Genomic DNA, 19609 nt, shown 5'->3' with positions numbered 1-19609 from the left:
AAGGAGTGACTGGCTATTTCTGCTTCCGGGAAACCAATAAAGTATAAAAATTGTCAGAGTCAACTGTCGACATCACCCTGCTTTTATCATGTTTTAAGATGAATTGAGATTTTTCTCAATCTGTCTATTCCCTTTGACTCTGAAGTAAAAACTCCATCTTGAGGAAATACTTATGATGGGGATATAAACTTGAATCCTTTTTAAAATATCTCAGATGAAGATAAGCATTTTGAATATTTTCCTTTTTAGTTCATAGGCTAATATCACATTAATTCTATAACATAATCTAGTACTAGCCCACTGGGTATCAACTTTAATCTGGGATACAGTGAAATAATCAAGAATAAATATACATGTAAACATATCAAATAAACTTTATATTTTAGTTTTCATGCTATAGAAATCTGAATTTTGGTGTTGTGTAATTAGATGCTTTTCTTTCTTTCTTTTTAAAAGGATTTATTCTAGTTATTTGAAACACGGAGTTACAGAGGAGAAAGAAAGAGCTCTTCCCTCCACTAGTTCATTTCCCAAACTACCTCAACAGCTGGGGCTGGGCCAGGCCTAAGATAAGAGCCAGGAGCTCCATCCAGGTCTCCCACATGAGTGGCAGGGCCATCTTCTGCTGCTTTCCCAGAAGCATTATCAGGGATCTGGGTCAGAAGTGGAGCAACAAGGATTCGAACCTATAATCATATTGGCTGCTGGTGTCACATGCGGTGGCTTAACCCACTGCACTATGATGCTGGCCCCAAGATATTTTTATTTTCTTCTAATCAGTAGAAACAAAAAGAATTTGCCACGCATTTCCATTAATACTACTGAATAAGGGCACCTTATAAAATAGGCATTTATTCTAAGCTCAATTAACTACGGCAAAAATTTAATTTTGTTTTAAGGTTTATAGATAATTAATTCAGTCATGGTACATCATTTAAAATGTACTGGCAAATCTATTTTTTCAAGAACTTTACTAGCAGAGTCACATTTGTCTGCAGGAACGTTATACGATTTTTGAGACTTGAATTATGAGCACCTATTATTTTAATTTGCATCCAATTAATTCTGTTTGTGTTCTAATTTCAATTCAAAACTCTTCAATTCATCAATGTTCTGAAGCTTGTATCTTTAATAAATTAAATGTATCTATTGCCATGAAAGGGGGTATTCAAGCAACATAAAATAAAAGCCATGTTACAATAATTAATTGGCTTTCGCATTTTGATAACTAAATCTTCCTTTAATTGCCTATCTATGTTTTCCCTTTCCTTTGAAAGCAAATCTTTTGGCACCTTTTAAAGTACACGTTTGTTTGTTTGTTTGTTTGTTTGTTTTGACAGGCAGAGTGGACAGTGAGAGAGAGAGACAGAGAGAAAGGTCTTCCTTTGCCATTGGTTCACCCTCCAATGGCTGCCGCGGCTGGCGCGCTGCGGCCAGCGCACTGTGGCCAGCGCACTGTGCTGATCCGATGGCAGGAGCCAGGTGCTTCTCCTGGTCTCCCATGGGGTGCAGGGCCCAAGTACTTGGGCCATCCTCCACTGCACTCCCTGGCCACAGCAGAGAGCTGGCCTGGAAGAGGGGTAACCGGGACAGAATCCGGCACCTCGACCGGGACTAGAACCCGGTGTGCCAGCGCCGCAAGGTGGAGGATTAGCCTAGTAAGCCGTGGCGCCGGCCTTAAAGTACACGTTTGTGAACACAATGTGTGACAAAGGAGTGAAGGATGCAACCAGAGAACAAGCCTTGAAGTCCAAGTTGAAAAGCAGAAAGGCACAGGGCGAGAGATGTTACAAGCAGAGTGCAGGGCAAAGCAACGGAGCCAGGGCAGCACCCATGTGCTGCAGTCATAGCCCTTCAGGAGTAAGACACGAGTGTAGTCCTCCGGTGGGGAGGCTAAAGGCTCAGCAGCCACAGGCTGAGAGCTGGTGCTTCCAGGGCTTTCAGCCCAGAATGCCAGCAGCAGGGGCTCATGAATCTCAAGGAGGGGACGGGAACTGCTCCAGTGCAATCCGGCACCAGCCAAAAAGTACTGAAGGCACTGGTGCTCTTTCAGTTCCAAGCTATCGAAGTTCCTCAGTGATTGGGAAGCAACAGTGAAAGATAATGCGATAAAACTAAACATCTAACATTTTTGAATATAAGGGGAAAACAAGGACAATTTTCAGAGCATGGCTCCGTACAAGAGTGTGGAAAGTCAATTTCTTTTAAGGAGGTACCTTTCTCTGAAGGGAGGAGAGAACCTCCACTTTGACTATGACCTTGTCTAAACAAGATAAGAGTCGGAGAACTCAAGGGGCTTCCATAGCCTTGGAAACTCATGACTGGTGCATAGGGAGATTACTGATGCCATAAACAGGAGTGTCAATTTGTAAAGTCAACAACAGGAGTCACTGTGCACTTACTCCTCATGTAGGATCTCTGTCCTTAATGTGCTGTACACTGAGGCTTAATGCTATAATGAGTACTCAAACAGTAGATTTCACTTTGTGTTTCTATGGGGGTGCAAACAGTTGAAATCTTTACTTAATGTATACTAAACTGATCTTCTGTAAAAAAAAAAAAAAAGAAATTATCAATTCCCAACTTGACTCTCACTGGGATTAAACATGACAATAGGTCTGATCTGATTTCATCATCATTTAAAAAAAATCATCTATTATTTTTCACTTTATGTTTCTGTGTGGGAGCAAACTGTTGAAATCCTTACTTAATGTATACTAAGCTGATCTTCTGTATATTAAGATAATCGAAAATGAATCTTGATGTGAATGGAAGGGGAGAGGGAGTGGGAAAGGGGAGGGTTGTGGGTGGGAGGGACGGTATGGGGGGGAAGCCATTGTAATCCATAAGTCATACTTTGGAAATTTATATTCATTAAATAAAAGATAAAAAAAAAGAAAAAAAGTCAATTTCTTTTTAGGTGTGACATGTGTGTTTCCATGGTATGTCATATAACAGGGTGCTTCCAAAAGTTCATGAGAAAATGGAAGCAAAAGATACATATTTTGGTGCAAAATTTTTTGAAATATAAAGAGAGGTTTTCAAAACAGTTCGTGGAACACATGCATCATGGGAAAACCATGCACAGATTTCAAGTGGTTTTACGTCAGAATAAACTCACCTTTGAATTCTACTTCTCCACCAACTTTTTGAAGTGTCCTCATACATCATCAAACTCAATTTTTTTAAGAAGCCATCTCATCACAGCAAAGCATCATGTTTAATGAGATCTGTTGGCATTGTCAATTTTAGCACAGAATTGTTTATTTTTACATCTGAAAGCAGATGATAAAATCACCCCTCCCGATTGTGAGATACTTCACATGGGACTCATCAGTAAGGCGTCCAGTGCTCACCTGTGCTACAAGACTGTAAGTGAACCTTTTGCTCAGCAAATGGCACAATGGCATACTGGGCATAGATAGCACATACGTACCAGCTCCCGTGGACCATAGGGCTCACAGAAGGTGACGGCGTTGCCGTGCATAATCGCGCCACACTGCTCTCCAGTCTCGCAGTTGCTACAGTCAGTCCTGCAGGAACGGAGAACACATCCTAGTCTGAGAACCACGTTGCACAGGATGGCTTACTGCTCAGGTTACTGGAAAGAGGGGACGGTTACTGCTGTCCAGCCTCAGTCAGCACTTCGAGGGAAGCCACGCGAGTCTGTATTATGAGATCAGAAAGACCTGAAGACACATCACGATCCTTTCATGTACCTGGATTTCAGAGATAACAGAGATTTTAGTTTATTACGTAAGTGGATATTACCTTGTAATTCCCTGTGATGGGCAAGTTACCTAACGTCGTCTGAAAAAAGGAAGATAACCTAATATCATACAGTTCTGAGGATTAAAGGGAGAGTGTATATAAAGCCAGGAGTACAGAACCAACTTCAAAATAGGTATTTAATAATGAAAGGTGGTGTTGTCAATAATTACATATAACACATAGTAGGCCCAGAACAATGATGTTCACAAGTATCAAAAACAAGCAAAGGAATATCCACTCATATAATGAACTAAAAAATCTGTATCTCTGAAACCAAAATGGGTCTTACAAATTTGAAACCTCTTCTTCTGTGTTACGGCCAGTATAAATGTTTAAAATGATTGTCCTTAAATACATTTGCCTGTATGTATCCTACCTAAGAATAACGGAATCAGATTATATTTAATCTACATATTTGTATGAAATAAAAACAAATTGAAGCAAATTGTGGATACTGAGTTATTTTAACCTTGCAAATAATCAGCTACTTGATTCTGATAAAAAAGAAGTGGCTAAAAATACTAGGGAAAGATTTTAAAAATAAATTTATTTATGCCTATGGAATAGAAATTGAAGGTGTGGATATTCGGGATTTGACTTTGCATACTTGCAGTAACATTTACAATGTTCTGCATTATGGCATTTCAACCTACAACCATTACACACCTAAGGTGCAGCAAGAAAGATCTATGTCTCCCCTGTCTGAACCTCAAGCCACATAAGAGCTGTATTTCACGCAGAAAGAACATTTTCAATGACTTTCACATTCCAAGTGCCAAACTCTGTGGAAAGGGCACCATGCCCTTTGTTTCAGAGATCGTTGTGTTATGCCCTTTCAGCTGTTTGTTAATTTCTGCAAAAGGAAGTAGGAACTTCCATCCAAGCAGGAAGACAAAAGAGTGAGGAGATAAGGTGGCCCATAGAGCTACGAGGCAGAAGAAAAAAAAATAAGTAAAAAATTGGGCAAAAAGTGTTACGGATCAAACAGAACTTGGCTCACCAAACGTGTGCAGACACCTCAAGTTAACACTTCATGGATCAATGCTAGTGGTAGATGGATTATGGTGGGGGCTTGACCTAATTATGGCAGCCAGGAGGTGGCCCAGGGGAAGGTCTTCAGGCCATGGTGGGCTGAGGGGTGCCCTCAGAAGGCAGTTCTCCAAAGAGGGGTGATTTGTTCAGCGGAGTTCAGCCCAGCGTGCTGGTTTCCTGGCTTAGCCTGTGATGGTTCTGGACACCCGCTCTGCCAGTGCTTGCCTCCACCAGGCTGCAGACCAAGGGGGACCTGAACTGTGAATCTCCAAACTTGGAGCTGAAATAAACCTGTTCTCTCCCCAACAAGGTCCTCCCAAGTGTTTTAGTTAAAGTAAGGAAAAGCTGACTGATACGAAGTGTAAGCATTCCTGTATTTTACCAAGTGAAGTAGTGACTGGCATTGTTTTAATCTTCTGAGTTGTGTTGCCAGATAAGGGGACCACTAAGGTCAAGTGTCTTTTAATTTAAGAAAAAAAGAATTGTTGTAATTTTATTTATAATGTATCACACAGCATCACAAGTCTTAGCAGGAGATTTAAATCCCCTCTGGATTGTTAGGAAGCAACTGCCTAATAAAATGTCCTTGCCATCAGAAGAGGTGCAGTAGAAGCCTCATAAGGGAAATAAACCGTCTCCTCATCATCATTTGCACTGTGTTGCATCCTAGAAATATTTGCTGTTGAATGAACAAATGAAAAAAAAAGACAATTTCATAGAGCTATGATTCAGAACTAGGTCTAAAGACCCTTAGCTGGGCACTTGGCACATAGTAGGCATGCTGTGTTAGCCGACATCGCCATCATCATCATCATTCTATCTCACAGATTTCTACACTGTCATCTGCTCCAGGACTGGTGTATTTGGGGTCCCCTCCACCCCCAACCAAGAACCTATTACATGAACACATTACTACCATTTTCTAAGTCTTTAGACTGGGTGTGGATGTGATAACAGTACAGAGAAGTAGTAAAAATTTTAGTGGGTTTCTATCTTTAGTACAGATGAGCCCTTATGAAACGGCTTGGGAGAAACACTAACGTTGACAAAGACAACAAATGACAAAACGGTTCAAATCTCAGCTCACTACCTGCCACCTGCCTCCTGGGACTCTCAAGGGAAAGCTCACTGTTGATGTGAAATCTCGGGCCTCCTGTGGCACTTTCTATGGCAAGCTTTCCATCTACAAAATGAGCAGCAGTTCTCTAGCCCACAGTATATTAGAAACATAATATCTATATGAGAGATATAGATTACAGGCACCCTCCTCCCATAATTTTGATTAAATGGCGTTCAGGCAGAACTTGGATATATGCACATGGTTTAAGGGAAATTTTGCCCACAGCCTGAAATTACAGAACCAATGAACAGATAATGGATGTTTGATGTATCTGGAGACTAACATCCATTTTGCAGAATAACAAGAATGAACAAAAGAAAAACACAGGAAGAAAAGCAAAGAGATACAGCACTACTCTCAATGCACCTTAACAACCCTTCTAGACATCTGTGTTCTTCATGGTGCTTTGTTATCTCCAGGACTTTACAAATTTCCAGTATGATGTATTTCAGATAAGGAACACTCAATCTGTAGATTTAAATTATCTTCACATATGTAATTGATATAAAAATCACTAAGGATGGGGTTTATATACTTTTTTGTTTAAGGACGACTTCAAATCACAGAGCATATTTTACACCTACAGCACATCTCAGTTCAGACTGGTCTCATTTTGAGCAGTCAACATGCCCACACCACGCTGGACGGCACAGCTCATGGGAACTGGGGACTTGGAAGCTGACTGCTCTCTGGTTACGCTGACATCTGGAGATAACAAGCTGAACTTTCGGGACTTCATGGGGCTGACATGACTGTCTCAGGATCTGCCTGAAATCAGGGGAGTGCATGTTTTCAGGAGATGTGGGAATGAAGAGGGCATTCAAAGTAAAAAGAGAATGGGTCCAAGAGTAGATCTCCGGGGAAGAATCATATCGCCTCGTCCGGTGTGTGCAAAGCTCTGATCTTCATCACGACTCGTCAGTGTGTATTAATCCACCCTACTTCCACTTGCTTTTCCATGAACATTGGCAGTGGGTTCATCATATTCATGTTGCTAACCAATATGAGCCACCTATGAAGGTGACTTGTGTGAATCATAATGTCACTTTCCTAATACTTTTTTTCTATGTTTCAGGGTAAGCATTGTACATCTGCACTCATGCATGGTATCATCAGAAAAGGATGATAGGTCATAGTTTCATCATGAACACAATGAAGCCTGCTATGGTTTGAAGATGATTTCTCCCCTTTAAACTCATGCTGAGATTTAATTCCCATTCTGAGATATTAAGAGGTGGGACCAGGTGGGACCCTTTAAGACATGATTTGGGCTCTTCACTCATGAATGGATTAATTCATTCATGTGATTAATGGGTTGATGGATGGATGGGTTAATGGGTTATCTCAAGAATGTGGTTGCTGTTTCAGCCAGTTTGGCTGGTCCTTCCCACCATTCCCTGACTCACACCAAGTGATGCCTGGACTGTGTCTGGACTGTGCTTGCAAGAAGGCCATCTTCAGATGCACCTGCTCGACCCTGGATGAGAACCATGAGCCAAAACACAGCTCAGCCTTCGATCCAGCCTCGGGCATTCAGTCACAATAGCACAAAATTCACTAAGATTATTTTGCTGGATACTGTGAGAGCCACCGGTGGTCATGGTTTCCCAGATGAGAACAATGATCCAATGCAGAAAGACAAGGTGAATTTTCAAAACCTACCGATACAAATGAACATTACAGTTCCAAGAGAATCATTCCCAAATTTAAGGCGATTCTCAAGTGCCTATGTGCTCTTCCAGTCCTCTCTTCCTCACTTCCTCAGAACTTCTGTATCTGACAGCTTAATTTGGTTGAGTGGAGTTTGGTATTTTAAATTTCTTTTTTATTCAAGAACCAGAGAGACTGGGATGGAGGTGGGAGTGGTGGTGGTGGAGATAGAGAGTAAGCATCCAAGCATCTATGCACTAGTTCACTCCCTGGTTACCAGCAAGGGCTGGGTCAAAACTGCGAGCTGGAAATGCTATCCAAGTCACCCGTGTAGGTAGCAGGGGTCCAGCTACTTGAGCCATCGTTGCTTCCTATCAGATTCTCCATGGCCAGGAGGCTGGAGTCAGGAGCCAGATCTGGATATCAAACCAGGTATTCTGATGTGGAAGCTGCCCCTTGAGTTAGATACTGAACCCCAAAGGACACTGTCTATAAGGATTCCCAGATTTTGAAGTTTTACTCTTCCTTTAGGAAAACTTCTATAATTCCTAAGAACTAGGGTACACACAATTTGCTACACAGTGAGTGGTCCAATTTTCTTTAGTCTCTGAAAAACAAAAAAAGCCCCCAAAACAAACAAAAAAGCCCACTGCTATCTGTGGCTGACATTTAAATCTACGACCTCCCAAGTGAATTTCTATCTTACTTTCTCATTCTCTGAAGAAAATATAAAGTTAGGTGAAATATTCTCTGGAGATCTGGGGGGAGAAGGAAGTTTTAAATGATCCCCCCCCAATTAAGCAGACTGTTGTTTTTTCAGTTTAAAAAGGAATGTTACCTCCCTGGCTAAGCATTAGAAATGAATTGCTTCTCGGCCTACTACAACAAGTAATACCAACTGTCTCCCTCATCTAAGAGACCTTTCTTCCCTCTTTTTCCTATTTCCCAATGTGAAACACACAACGTAGGCATCCGACAAGCGCCATGGCATATATGAATTGTTCACCTCAAAATAGATTCTGCGCTGAACAGTACGATTAAAAGGCATTACAAGGAATGCTTCTGTGATCCTCAAAGACCATGCAAAGCCTGAATTTACTGAACCCTCTCTGGGCCTATTTATCACATGCTTAGGCTCCACCTGCAGCTGATCTATTATTACTCGCATTCACAGACCATTGAGTTAGAGGGGACTGGCAATATCACTGCATCTCATCACCCCTTATTATACAGACCATGGCTCCTGGTCCAACCTTCCTCCCACTCCACCCTTATGCAGCCAGCAAGAGAAAAAGCATTCCAATCCTATAGAAACAATGAGCATTTCCAAGAATGTCATTTTTTTTTTACTTTCATAGTTTATTTTATAAATCTACAGTGACTTAACAGTTGGTTTCTCATTTATAGGATAGGAGGATTTTGTTTTGCCAATGAAAAATGTACAAACGTAAGAGAACTGACACAGACTTCATGGAAAAAAGTAGGAGTGAATCCACTGGACTCGTGTACCTACAATCAAATGTAATAACTCCCTGCTTAGATACATCCTTAGTTCATTCATCAAAATCTATTTTTTAAGTACACTATCATTCTTTTAACTAACAAACAGATAAAAGAATCAGTAAATATGAAGGATTGTACTTGCTGACCAACAAAACTAGGGCCAAACCATAAACATAAAAGAGAAAGAAATGCTTTGAAGCAGAGTTTTGTTTTTTGCTGTTAACAAGTTCCTTGGTGGTTTGCAAGCTTATGACATTGGTATTGGTTCTCTATCTTTGTTTTTTATTACTTAGCTGGCTGTTTATGTCTTACAACAAAGACTCACAGGTGATGTGCCCTTCAGCAGTATAGAGAACACTTGTGAAGGTATCATTATGCCTTTTATCCTGAGTTTAAAATGATTAGGCATGAAGCCACGCCCAACTCCCTGTTCAGCAGGCACACAAGAGACTGACGGGGGCCTGCAGACTGGGGTCCCCACACGCCCTAGTGACTCAGAAGGGCTTTCCGGTTGCAGGAAAGAACAGCAGCACAGATGAGAAATCTGGGCTCCTTTCCACAGCCAGGGATTTATGAATGGATGGTGGTGACAGCATCCTGATAGCAAGGAATAAATAATTGAAATATTATTTTCTCAAGAGTAAGCTAATGACAAAACTCTTTACCTCGTTTTAGATCAGGGTGAAATCACTCAGCCTTCAGCCAGGCACTCGGCTGAAACAAGTTAATCACCTGGAAACTCACTGACAATCAGTTAGCATCAAATTCTCACTGGAGATCTGGGCCATTTGTCCCCAGGACCCAAGGCCTCCTCGTATCTATCCATAATTTATTGCCATGGAAAGGGCCATGGTCTTGTGCTCAGCCTCACAGGAAGCCTTCTAGGCAGAATTATCTACTCACCAGTATTTCTGAACAGGGAGAGTCAAACAGTTTGAACGATGTTTGTTCTAACTATTAAAAAGTACCTTGATATTGGATAAGAAAAAGAAAAACAACTCCTTTAACTTCCTGACCCAGAGTGTCTCTGGCCCCAGGTACAGATCACATCCTGTGTGCTGACAAAGCTGACAGGTGAGTTTGTAGACAGATGCCAGATCAGTGACAAGAATCCACCAGCATAAATGAGCCCCTGCACAGGCCAGGGGGCACTGGGCCGTCCACCGACTTTTGCAGAGACCCCAGAGCTCCTCGTACCTTCTACTGAAACCTCAATAACCAGTATGCTCAACTTGTGAGCGTATTTTATAGTAAAGAGAGAAGGCTTTATAATAAAGAGGGTGGGGCCGGCACTGTGGCGCAGGGGGTTAAAGCCCTGGCCTGCAGTGCCAGCATCCCATATGGGCGCTGGTTCTAGTCACGGCTGCTCTTCTTCCAGTCCAGCTCTCTGCTATGGCCTGGGGAAATAGTAGAAGATGGCTCAAGTCTTTGGGCCCCTGCACCTGCATGGGAGACTTGGAAGAAGTTCCTGGCTCCTGGCTTTGGATTGGTGCAGCTCCAGCCGTTGCGGCCATCTGGGGAGTGAACCAGTGGATGGAAGACCTCTCTCTCTTCTCTACATATCTCTGTAACTATGTCTTTCAACTAAATAAAATAAATCTGAAAATAAATAAATAAATAAAGAGGGCATGACTTTTGGCTTGAAAGCAATTTTCATGATCATTTTCAGAGTGAAAGATCAAACTTTAAACAAGTAAGTGTTTTTTTAATCTTTTTCTCTTTGTGGGGGCATTTTTAGAAAAAAACATGAGAAAGTTCACTTTGTAAGACTGAGAATGATACCACCTTCAGCTATGTCAAGCCTTTTCTTTTCTCCCCTAAGGAGCTAACACATGGTTTAAATGTGAAAATAACAAACTCCATTTATAGCTCATTCTTTCTCATTACTTCTCACTGAGGAAGGTAAGAGAATGCTTCTGATTTCACCAGGGATTTAAAAAATGTGATCGCTTCTTTGCTAATAGGTAGGATGACACATGTTATTTGGGTTAAAAATAACCCCTCTCAAATCCCACAACTGCACACACTCTTCTGACCTCCCACTATGGTGAACTCCACTATATGCTGTCTGAAGAAGTATTTTCCCACTCGTTTCTAATGTGGTACACGTTTCATTACGTCGAGTAGGCTCTTACTCCTGTCATCTAACACAGAGACTAAAGAAGGAAATAATAAGTATTGAGACTCACATCCCATCGTATTAGTGGGACACTCGCTGGTTAACCTTTCTAAGATAGATGAGACTTTTTCCCCCCAGCGCAATCACATCATGATAAAAGATGAGGAGGAAGGAGGGGGAGGAAGCAAGAGTGGGAAGTTAGAGGAGAGTTTCGTCATTAGAGGAAAAAGTTAACAACCGAGAGAGAGTGAGAAATAGAAGAGAGGGCTGAAGAAACCAAAAGGCGGGCGAGTAAGAGAAAAAAAGAGAAAGGTGCACCTAAGATGGACCACTCAACTGCAAGCATCAAATCGTAACTCCACAGTGCAAAGATAACACAGATATACCAGAGTTCCTGGCCAGAGTGCAATGGCATCAGAGAAAGTATATATTTAGCCTGACTTTCTCATCTCCTCACCATCTCCTGTAGTCACCTGCTCCTAAAAACAAGATGCAAGGCTTGTGCTCCCCTTCACCAGCGCCACCTGTCAGGCTCATGGCCCCTGGGCCTGCTGGACACTGAACAACGTGGCCACACTTCCATCCAATTTCTTTCTCAGTTTCTGTGTTTGTGGGTCTCGCTGCATCCTGATTACCTGGAAACCCCACTTGGTCTGTGGCTCTCACATTTGGCTACTGAGTGGTGAGGCCCCTTTGCTTCTGTCACTTGTGGAGGGTGGTGAACTACACCGTGCCCTGACTTCTCTTCTCATGAGCTAAGCTGTCCCTGAATAATGCTCCAGCTAGAATAATTCACCCCTTCATCCGAAAATCCCAGTGTTTTTGTATTCTTTCCTCATATCACTTTTTTCTCAGGCAACGCAAACTTTTGGAAGCCAAATCAACAACGTGTTGGCTCTGTTTCACATCAATTGCTCCAACAAACCAGCATTTTCCAAAGACTACCAGATGCAGCAGAGTCTCTGATCTCCATTCCCTGGGTCCCGTAACACCCGGGCTTACATGTGAAATAGTAAGTGTTCCAGTCCTTTCTTGGTTCCAGCAACGCTAGCCCTGGCTTCAGCTCCCCTGCCTGTGAGCTTGGGGTCTTGCTGTATCGTAAGCCCATCAGTGGAAGTGCTCCCGTTCCCCAGGTGCTGAGACAACTTCCGTTGTGTCTTTCTTCTTGATGTCTCACGGCCCCCGTCAGCATCATGATTCACTCCTCCACTTACTTCCTCCTCCAAAAGAGCTGATCTCTGCTGAACAGGACCTCTTTGCTGGAATTATTGTTCTATCATTGTGCTCGAGGGGGAACAGCTGCTGCCACCCAGCTGCCATCGATCATTGTGTTTTCTAACAGCGCTACATGTCCCACTAGAACATCAGAGCCCAGCGACATCACGGCTCCAGACGCCTTCTGTGATCTTCAGGAAAACAAGCATTAAAGAGAGAACTTAAACAAAACACAGGTTCTTTCTTGACTCTGTAATTGCTTGGAGGGTAAAGATACTTCTTAAGCAAACTTGATCATTTTTAAAAACTCACTCGCTTTTTCGTTCTGTTAGCACATGTGGTCTCTCTTGCCCTTGTTTTTTTTTTTTTCTCCTCAAGTCATGAATGAAATATCATGTACTTCTTATTTTTCTCATTGCTTTTCTTATTATTAAAAATTTGAAAATGTATTTACTTGAGAGGCAGAGAGGCAGACTGAAAGAAAGCTCCTATCTGCTTCATCTCCCCAGATACCCACAGAACCAGAAACTCAATCCAAGGTCCCTACACAGGTGACAAGACCCCAAGTACTTGAGCCATCACTGCTGCTGCCCCAGGTCTGCATTAGAAGAAAGCTGGAGTCACAGGCCAGCGCTGGACCATGAACTCGGGCACTCCAATGCGGGACAAACGCATCTTCACTGCTGAACACTCACCTTGGAATTTTTCTTTGATAAATTTATACAATAAAACACATAGTTCTCAAGTTTTGACAATGTCACTATCTACGCATCCTATACCTGCTCTAGACATGTAACATAATTATCCCCAAGGATCCTAATTGTCCTTTCCCAGTTAAGTCTCTATCCCTGAAACAACCACTATTCTGATTTCTAGCCTGTTGCGTAATGTTGTCTATTCTGGAACTCGTATAAAAGGAACCAACTCTCTGAGGCTTGGCCTCTTTCATTTAATGTATTTAGAGAGATGTCCATGTTGTTGTGACTATCAACACATCAATAATTCATTCTTTTTCACCGCTGACTAGCATTCCGTTGAGTGGATGTAGAACTCATCCTCCTGAAGCAAGATTTGGGATAGTTCTAGTTGCTGTTGCTTTGGTATTTTTTTTTAAAGTCAAGACTTCTCTCTATTCATATGATGTATTATCAGTGTTTACAACACATTAAAATAGTTCAATTCAAAAAATGTACTATAAAAATATGCACAGACAATGCCACAGCTGAGAAAGAACTTCTAAGATCAATCCCTTTCACAATAACTACATAAAAATAAAATACCTTGGAATAAATTTAACCAAGGCTATCAAAGATCTCTATGATGAGAATTACAAAACATTAAAGAAAGAAATAGAAGAAGACACCAAAAAAAAAAAAAAAAAAAAAAAAAAAGGGAAAATCTTCCATGTTCATGTACTGGAAGAATTAATATCATCAAAATGTCCATACTTCTGAAAGCAATTTACATTTTCAATGTGATACCAATCAAAATACCAAGGACATTCTTCTCAGATACAGAAAAAAATGATGCTGAAATAAACAAATGGAAACACAGGAGACCCCAATAGCTAAAGGAATCTTACATAACAAAAACAAAGCTGGAGGCATCACAATACCAGATTTTAAGTTACACTACAGGGCAGTTATAATCAAAACAGCCTGGTACTGGTACAAAAACAGGTGGGTAGGCCAGCACCGCAGCTCACTGGGCTAACCCTCCACCTGCGGCACTGGAACCCCGGGTTCTAGTCCCAGTTGGGGTGCCGGATACTGTCCCGGTTGCTCCTCTTCCAGTCAGCTCTCTGCTGTGGCCCGGGAGGGCAGTGGAGGATGGCCCAAGTGCTTGGGCCCTGCACCTGCATGGGAGACCAGGAGGAGGCGCCTGGCTCCTGGCTTCAGATCAGTGCAGTGCATTGGCCGTAGCGGCCATTTGGGGGTGAATCAACGGAAGGAAGACCTTTCTCTCTCTCTCTCACTGTCTAACTCTGCCTGTCAAAAATAACAATAAAAACAAAACAAACAAACAAACAAAAACAAAAACAGGTGGGTAGATCAACAGAACAGAATAGAAATGCCAGAAACCAATACAAACATCTACAACCAATTTCTATTTGGTAAAGGAGCTAAAACCAATCCTTGGAGCAAAGACAGTCTCTTCAACATATGGTGCTGGGAAAACTGGACTTCCATATGCGGAAGTATGAAGCAAGACCCTTATTTACACCTTAAACAAAAATCCACTCAACATGGGTTTAAGACCTAATTCTAGAACCAAATACCATCAAATAATTGGAGAATATTGGGCAAACCTTGCAAGACATTGGCACAGGCAAGAGTTCCTGGAAAAGACCCAAGAGGCATAGGTAAATCAAAGCCAAAATAAACAAATGGGAATACATCAAACTGAGAAGCTTCTGTACTGCAAAATAAGCAGTCAGGAAAGTGAAGAGGCAACCAACAGAATGAGAGAAATTATTTGCAAACTATACAACTGATAAGGGATTAATAACCCTAATATATAAAGAGATCAATAAAATCAGCAATAACAACAACAACAACAAAAACCAACCCAGTTAAGAAATGGGCAAAGGACTTAAACAGACATTTTTCAAAAGAGGAAATCCAAATGGCCAACAGACACATGAAAAATGCTCAGGATCACTAGCTGTCAGGGAAATGCAAATCAAAACCACCATGAGGTTTCACTTCACCCCAGTTAGAAATCAACAAACAACAAATGCTGGCAAGAATGTAGGGAAAAGGGTACCCGAACTGTAGGTGGGAAGGTAAACTGGTACAGCCACTATGGAAGACAGTATGGAGAGACCTCAGAAATCTGAATAGAGACCTACCATATGACCCAGCCATCCCACTCCCGGTAATTTACCCAAGAGAAATTAAATCAGCATATTAGTTATCTGCACTCCCATGTTTATTGCAGCTCAATTAATAATAGCTAAGACATGGAATCAACCAAAATGCCCATCAACTGAAGACTGGATAAAGAAATTATGGGATATGTATACCATGGAATACTACATAGTGGTTAAAAAAAATTAAATCTGGTCATTTGAAATAAAATGGATGAATCTAGAAAACATCATGTTTAGTGAAATAAGCCAGTCCCAAAGGGACAAATACCATATGTTCTCCTTGACCTGTGGTAACTAATAGAGTACCTAAAAGGCAATCTGTAGAAGTGAAATTGACACTTTGAGAAGCAATGACTTGAACAGCCCTTGTCTTGACTGTTGAGGAATAGTTTTTTTCCCTATCCTATTTGTTGAACTATTTACTTATTATAGACTTTATCATATTATATAAAGTCAACTGAAAATAGATCTTAGTAAAAAATACAAGTGGGAATAAGAGATGCAGGAGGAGGAGAGATGGCAGTGTGGGTGGGAGAGCAGGCATGGTGGAAAGAGTCCCCATGTTCCTGAAGTTGTAAACATGAAGTGTATGAAGTTTGTAACTGTAAAGCTGTATAGTTCTGCATACATTCCTATCGACTTACAGTACAGTTTATAAACTTGCCATGGGACCCCAAATCCCCTTAAGCTGGGTGGTAAAAATACCATCTTAAGTGTTAAAATGATCATATGGGTAGGATTAAGTGTTAAAGTGATCATATAAATAGGATTAAGTGTCTGATAATAATAATAGATGGAATTAGAAAGGAGTGAATGCTCCAACAGGGAAAGCAGACCACACAGCAGACTCACAGAATGATGATTGCTTTAAGTAACACTCTGACCTCAGAATCAGCTCTTAAGGCACCCTGGTCTGGCTGAAAAATCCACAAGAGCATTTCAGGTATGGAAAACGAAGACACTGTGGCAAAAAATGTCCTAAATGACGTATCTGGGTGAGACTCCAGTGGAAAGAAGGGGCAATCAAAGGAGGATGTACATTTCTCTGAAGGCAGGAGAGAACTTCCACTTTGCTTATGGCCTTGTCTAAATATTGAAGGAGTCTGTGAGTTCAAAAGGCTTCCATAGTAGCTCAAAAGACAGGTCATCGTCCCTCTACCCCTCCTGGACTTTTGGGCTAATGTAATCCCATACAACTCCTGCTTTATAAAAAACAAAAGGGGGGAATGTTAGGAAAATGGTGCAGTTTTATCTATGGTGTGATCTACACCTTGATCTACATCCTAGGCTCTAGCCCCTGCTGCCATTGCTGGAAGCCAGGTGGCCACATGGCCTGACCACCAGTGTCAAGCTCCACCCCCATCCTAATGGGATTCGTTGCTCCTGCTTCCCTGCCCGCCCTCCAGCAAAGTTTTAAAAGGACCTGTTCCTGAACACGTGGCTCCCTCTTGCTCTCTCTCTCTTGCTGTCTCACTGTCTCTCTGCTCCCTCTCAGCTTCTCTCTCTCCTCTCGTCTCATGCTCGCTTCTCTCTCCTCGCTCTCTCTTCTCTTCTCTGCTCTCCTCACTTCTCTCTGCTCCTCTCTCAGCTTGCTCGCTCTCTCTCCTCTCCTCTCCTCTCCTCTCCTCTCCTCTCCTCTCCTCTCTCTCTCTCTTACTCTCTCTTACTCTCTCTTTTTCCTTCTTCACTCCTTCCCTCTGGTCTGCTGGGTTTTCCCCAATAAACCCTTTTCCTTAAAAAAAAAAAAAAAAGGCTTCCATAGCCTATGCAGCTCATGTCAAGAACCTTGGGTGATCACTGACATCATACATAAGAGTGTTAACTGTTAACAACAGGAGTCACTGTGCACTAACTCTTCATGTAGGACCTCTGTTCTCAAAGTGTTGTAGTATGAGAGTTAACAGTAAAACTTGTTCTCAAAGATTTATTTCATTTTAGTGTATTACATGGAAGATATTCTTATGTCCCATAAGTTTTAGTTCTGCCTAAGTGTCCAACTCCATTGCTTGTTTTCTTAGGTGCTTCCTTAATTAATGATAAAATTCATTCTCAAGGATTTACTTTCTTTTAGTGTATTAAGTGGAGGATATTCTTTTGTCTCATAAATTATAGTTATGTCTAAGTGCTCACAAAAGATATATCATTCTTGGGTTCTTTAAAGTTAATTAAGTTTCTAAAGAAAAAAAAAGAAGTGAAATTAACTTCAAGATGCAATGACTTTGAACAGCCCTTGTCTTGACTGTTGAGGAACAGTTTTCTTTTTATCATGCAAATTGTTGAAATCTTTACTTAGTATAAAGTTGTCTTCTGTAAATAAAGTTAATTGAAAATGGATCTTAGTGGAGAATGGGACTGGGAATGGGAGAGGAAGGAGGAGGACGGTGGGAGTGTGGGTGATAGAGCAGGTATGGTGGGAAGAATCACTATATTCCTAAAGTTGTGCTTATGAAAAGCATGAAGTTTGTATTCCTTAAATAAAAGGTTTCTGGGGAAATAATAATAATAATAAAAAAATAAAAAATTAAAAAATAGTGTAGTTGATACACAATTAGTAGCTATTTCAGTAACATGCTAATATAACATATGTGTGGTTCCTTACATTCTTCTAAGTGTAGTTATTTACTTCTTCGCATTGTGGGGGAGTGTTGGTGCAGGGCTGAGGCCCTGCTGATCACCCCATCACTGGCGGTGCAGCAGCGCTGACTGCCCTTGCACTGGTGAGATGGTGCTGCAGCACCTGTGTGTGCTCTCAGCCCTTCAAGTTCCAGAGCGCACTGGAACTGACGAGGCCAGCGCTGTGGGCCGGGGCTGCACCCGCACGTAGCCCTGCTGCAGGGCAAAGTTAAAGTGCAGAAGCCTCACCCTCATCAAGGCCCTGAGGTGCCCTTAGGTCACCTGAAGGGATTCTGCTGCTTTCTTCACGTGGGACTCCATGTCACATCTCTCATTCAAAGACAATCCGAAGCGGCTGGGAGAGTGGGAAGATGGAGGGGCGCTCTGCTAGCAGCGTCCCAGGGAGACCCGGGGAGCCAAGAGCAACAAGAATCCACGGCCACACCACTGAACACTGCAAAGATGCCCATGGCCCAGGGCCAGGAGCAGCAGACTGGTTTCAATGCCACTGAGCAGGGCTCAATGCAGAGTGACTGTCCTGAAGGCCTGGTTAGGACATGAGTGGAGGCTGTCTGTGTGGAATGCTCTTCCCAGGACAGGAGGAGGTGACAGGCTGTGTGGTGGCTATCTCAGTGAGACAGAGGACCTGGCGACCAGAGGTCATCCCTGCCTAGTGCCTGCCTTTCCAAGCCCCCAGAAACAGAAACTTTGCCACAAAAGCAGAAAACATGGCAGAGGGCAAATCAGAGCTGGCTGAAATGAAATCTCCACCAACTCGGTAGCAGGGGACAATAAACAGAAATCAAGTGCCGTTATGGAAGAACCAAGTTTCATTTCTTGATACCCACATTTGCAGACAGAATTTCTAACTGTAACAGAGACTCTTAACCCCGTCGCTGCCTCTGCAGACAGGGAATACTGGACTAGTGTGGGGGTAAGGCTCATTTTCCTTGTCTATATTTTTGCACTAATTGAACTTTTATATTTATTGAGTTTTAAATCAATTTGAATATTTTAACTGAGTTGGTAGAGAGTACATCCAAGAGAGCTGATGTGGAAGAGTTTCTCGGTTCTATTCCAACACCATCAAATGCTTGGAAGAGTAACTAAGCTGTTACTTTCATTCACAAAAACAGGAATATTGCTTTATGTCTTTATGTTCCTTGCTTTTTAACCTAAAGTCATTTGTGCATGAGATTAAAAAAAAAACTTAGACACAAATGAATTACATAAAATCAAATGAAAAGTTCATTAGATAAAGAAGCATATAACTTGTGGGCTGGTGCTGCGGCTCACTTGGCTAATCCTCTGCCTGCAGCACTGGCACACTGGGTTCTAGTCCCGGTTGGGATGCCGGATTCTGTCCCGGTTGCTCCTCTTCCAGGCCAGCTCTCTGCTGTGGCCTGGGAGTGCAGTGGAGGATGGCCCAGGTGCTTGGGACCTGCACCCACATGAGAGACCAGGAGGAAGCACCTGGCTCCTGGCTTCGTATCGGCGCAGCACGCCGGCTGCAACGCACCAGCCACAGCGTCCATTTGGGGGGTGAACCAACGGAAAAGGAAGACCTTTCTCTCTGTCTCTCTCTCACTGTCTAATGCTGCCTGTCAAAAAATATATACATATAAAAAGATTTTAAAAAAGAAGCATATAACTTGTGAACGATTTAAGTTTTAAACCTGACCTACCTGTCCAACACTGAACAGATGTAACTTAA

General features: G+C 42.1%; 1 protein-coding gene across 2 annotated transcripts in view; it reads right to left on the bottom strand.

Annotated features, from left to right (window-relative positions):
• The window catches only part of RELN (reelin), a 539369-nt gene that overhangs the window by 257551 nt on the left and 262209 nt on the right, over window positions 1–19609 (bottom strand). For both annotated transcript variants that reach the window (XM_051849694.3, XM_070071183.2), the window contains exon 7: window positions 3437–3533. In XM_051849694.3, the coding sequence (XP_051705654.3) occupies window positions 3437–3533 (97 nt within the window). The remainder of the gene's footprint in view (window positions 1–3436; window positions 3534–19609) is intronic.

This window comes from Oryctolagus cuniculus, chromosome 3 (genome assembly GCF_051225735.1).
Source record: "Oryctolagus cuniculus isolate XC-2025 breed Fujian yellow rabbit chromosome 3, ASM5122573v1, whole genome shotgun sequence".
NCBI lineage: Eukaryota > Metazoa > Chordata > Mammalia > Lagomorpha > Leporidae > Oryctolagus > Oryctolagus cuniculus.
This window is presented reverse-complemented; position numbering and strand designations above follow the sequence as displayed.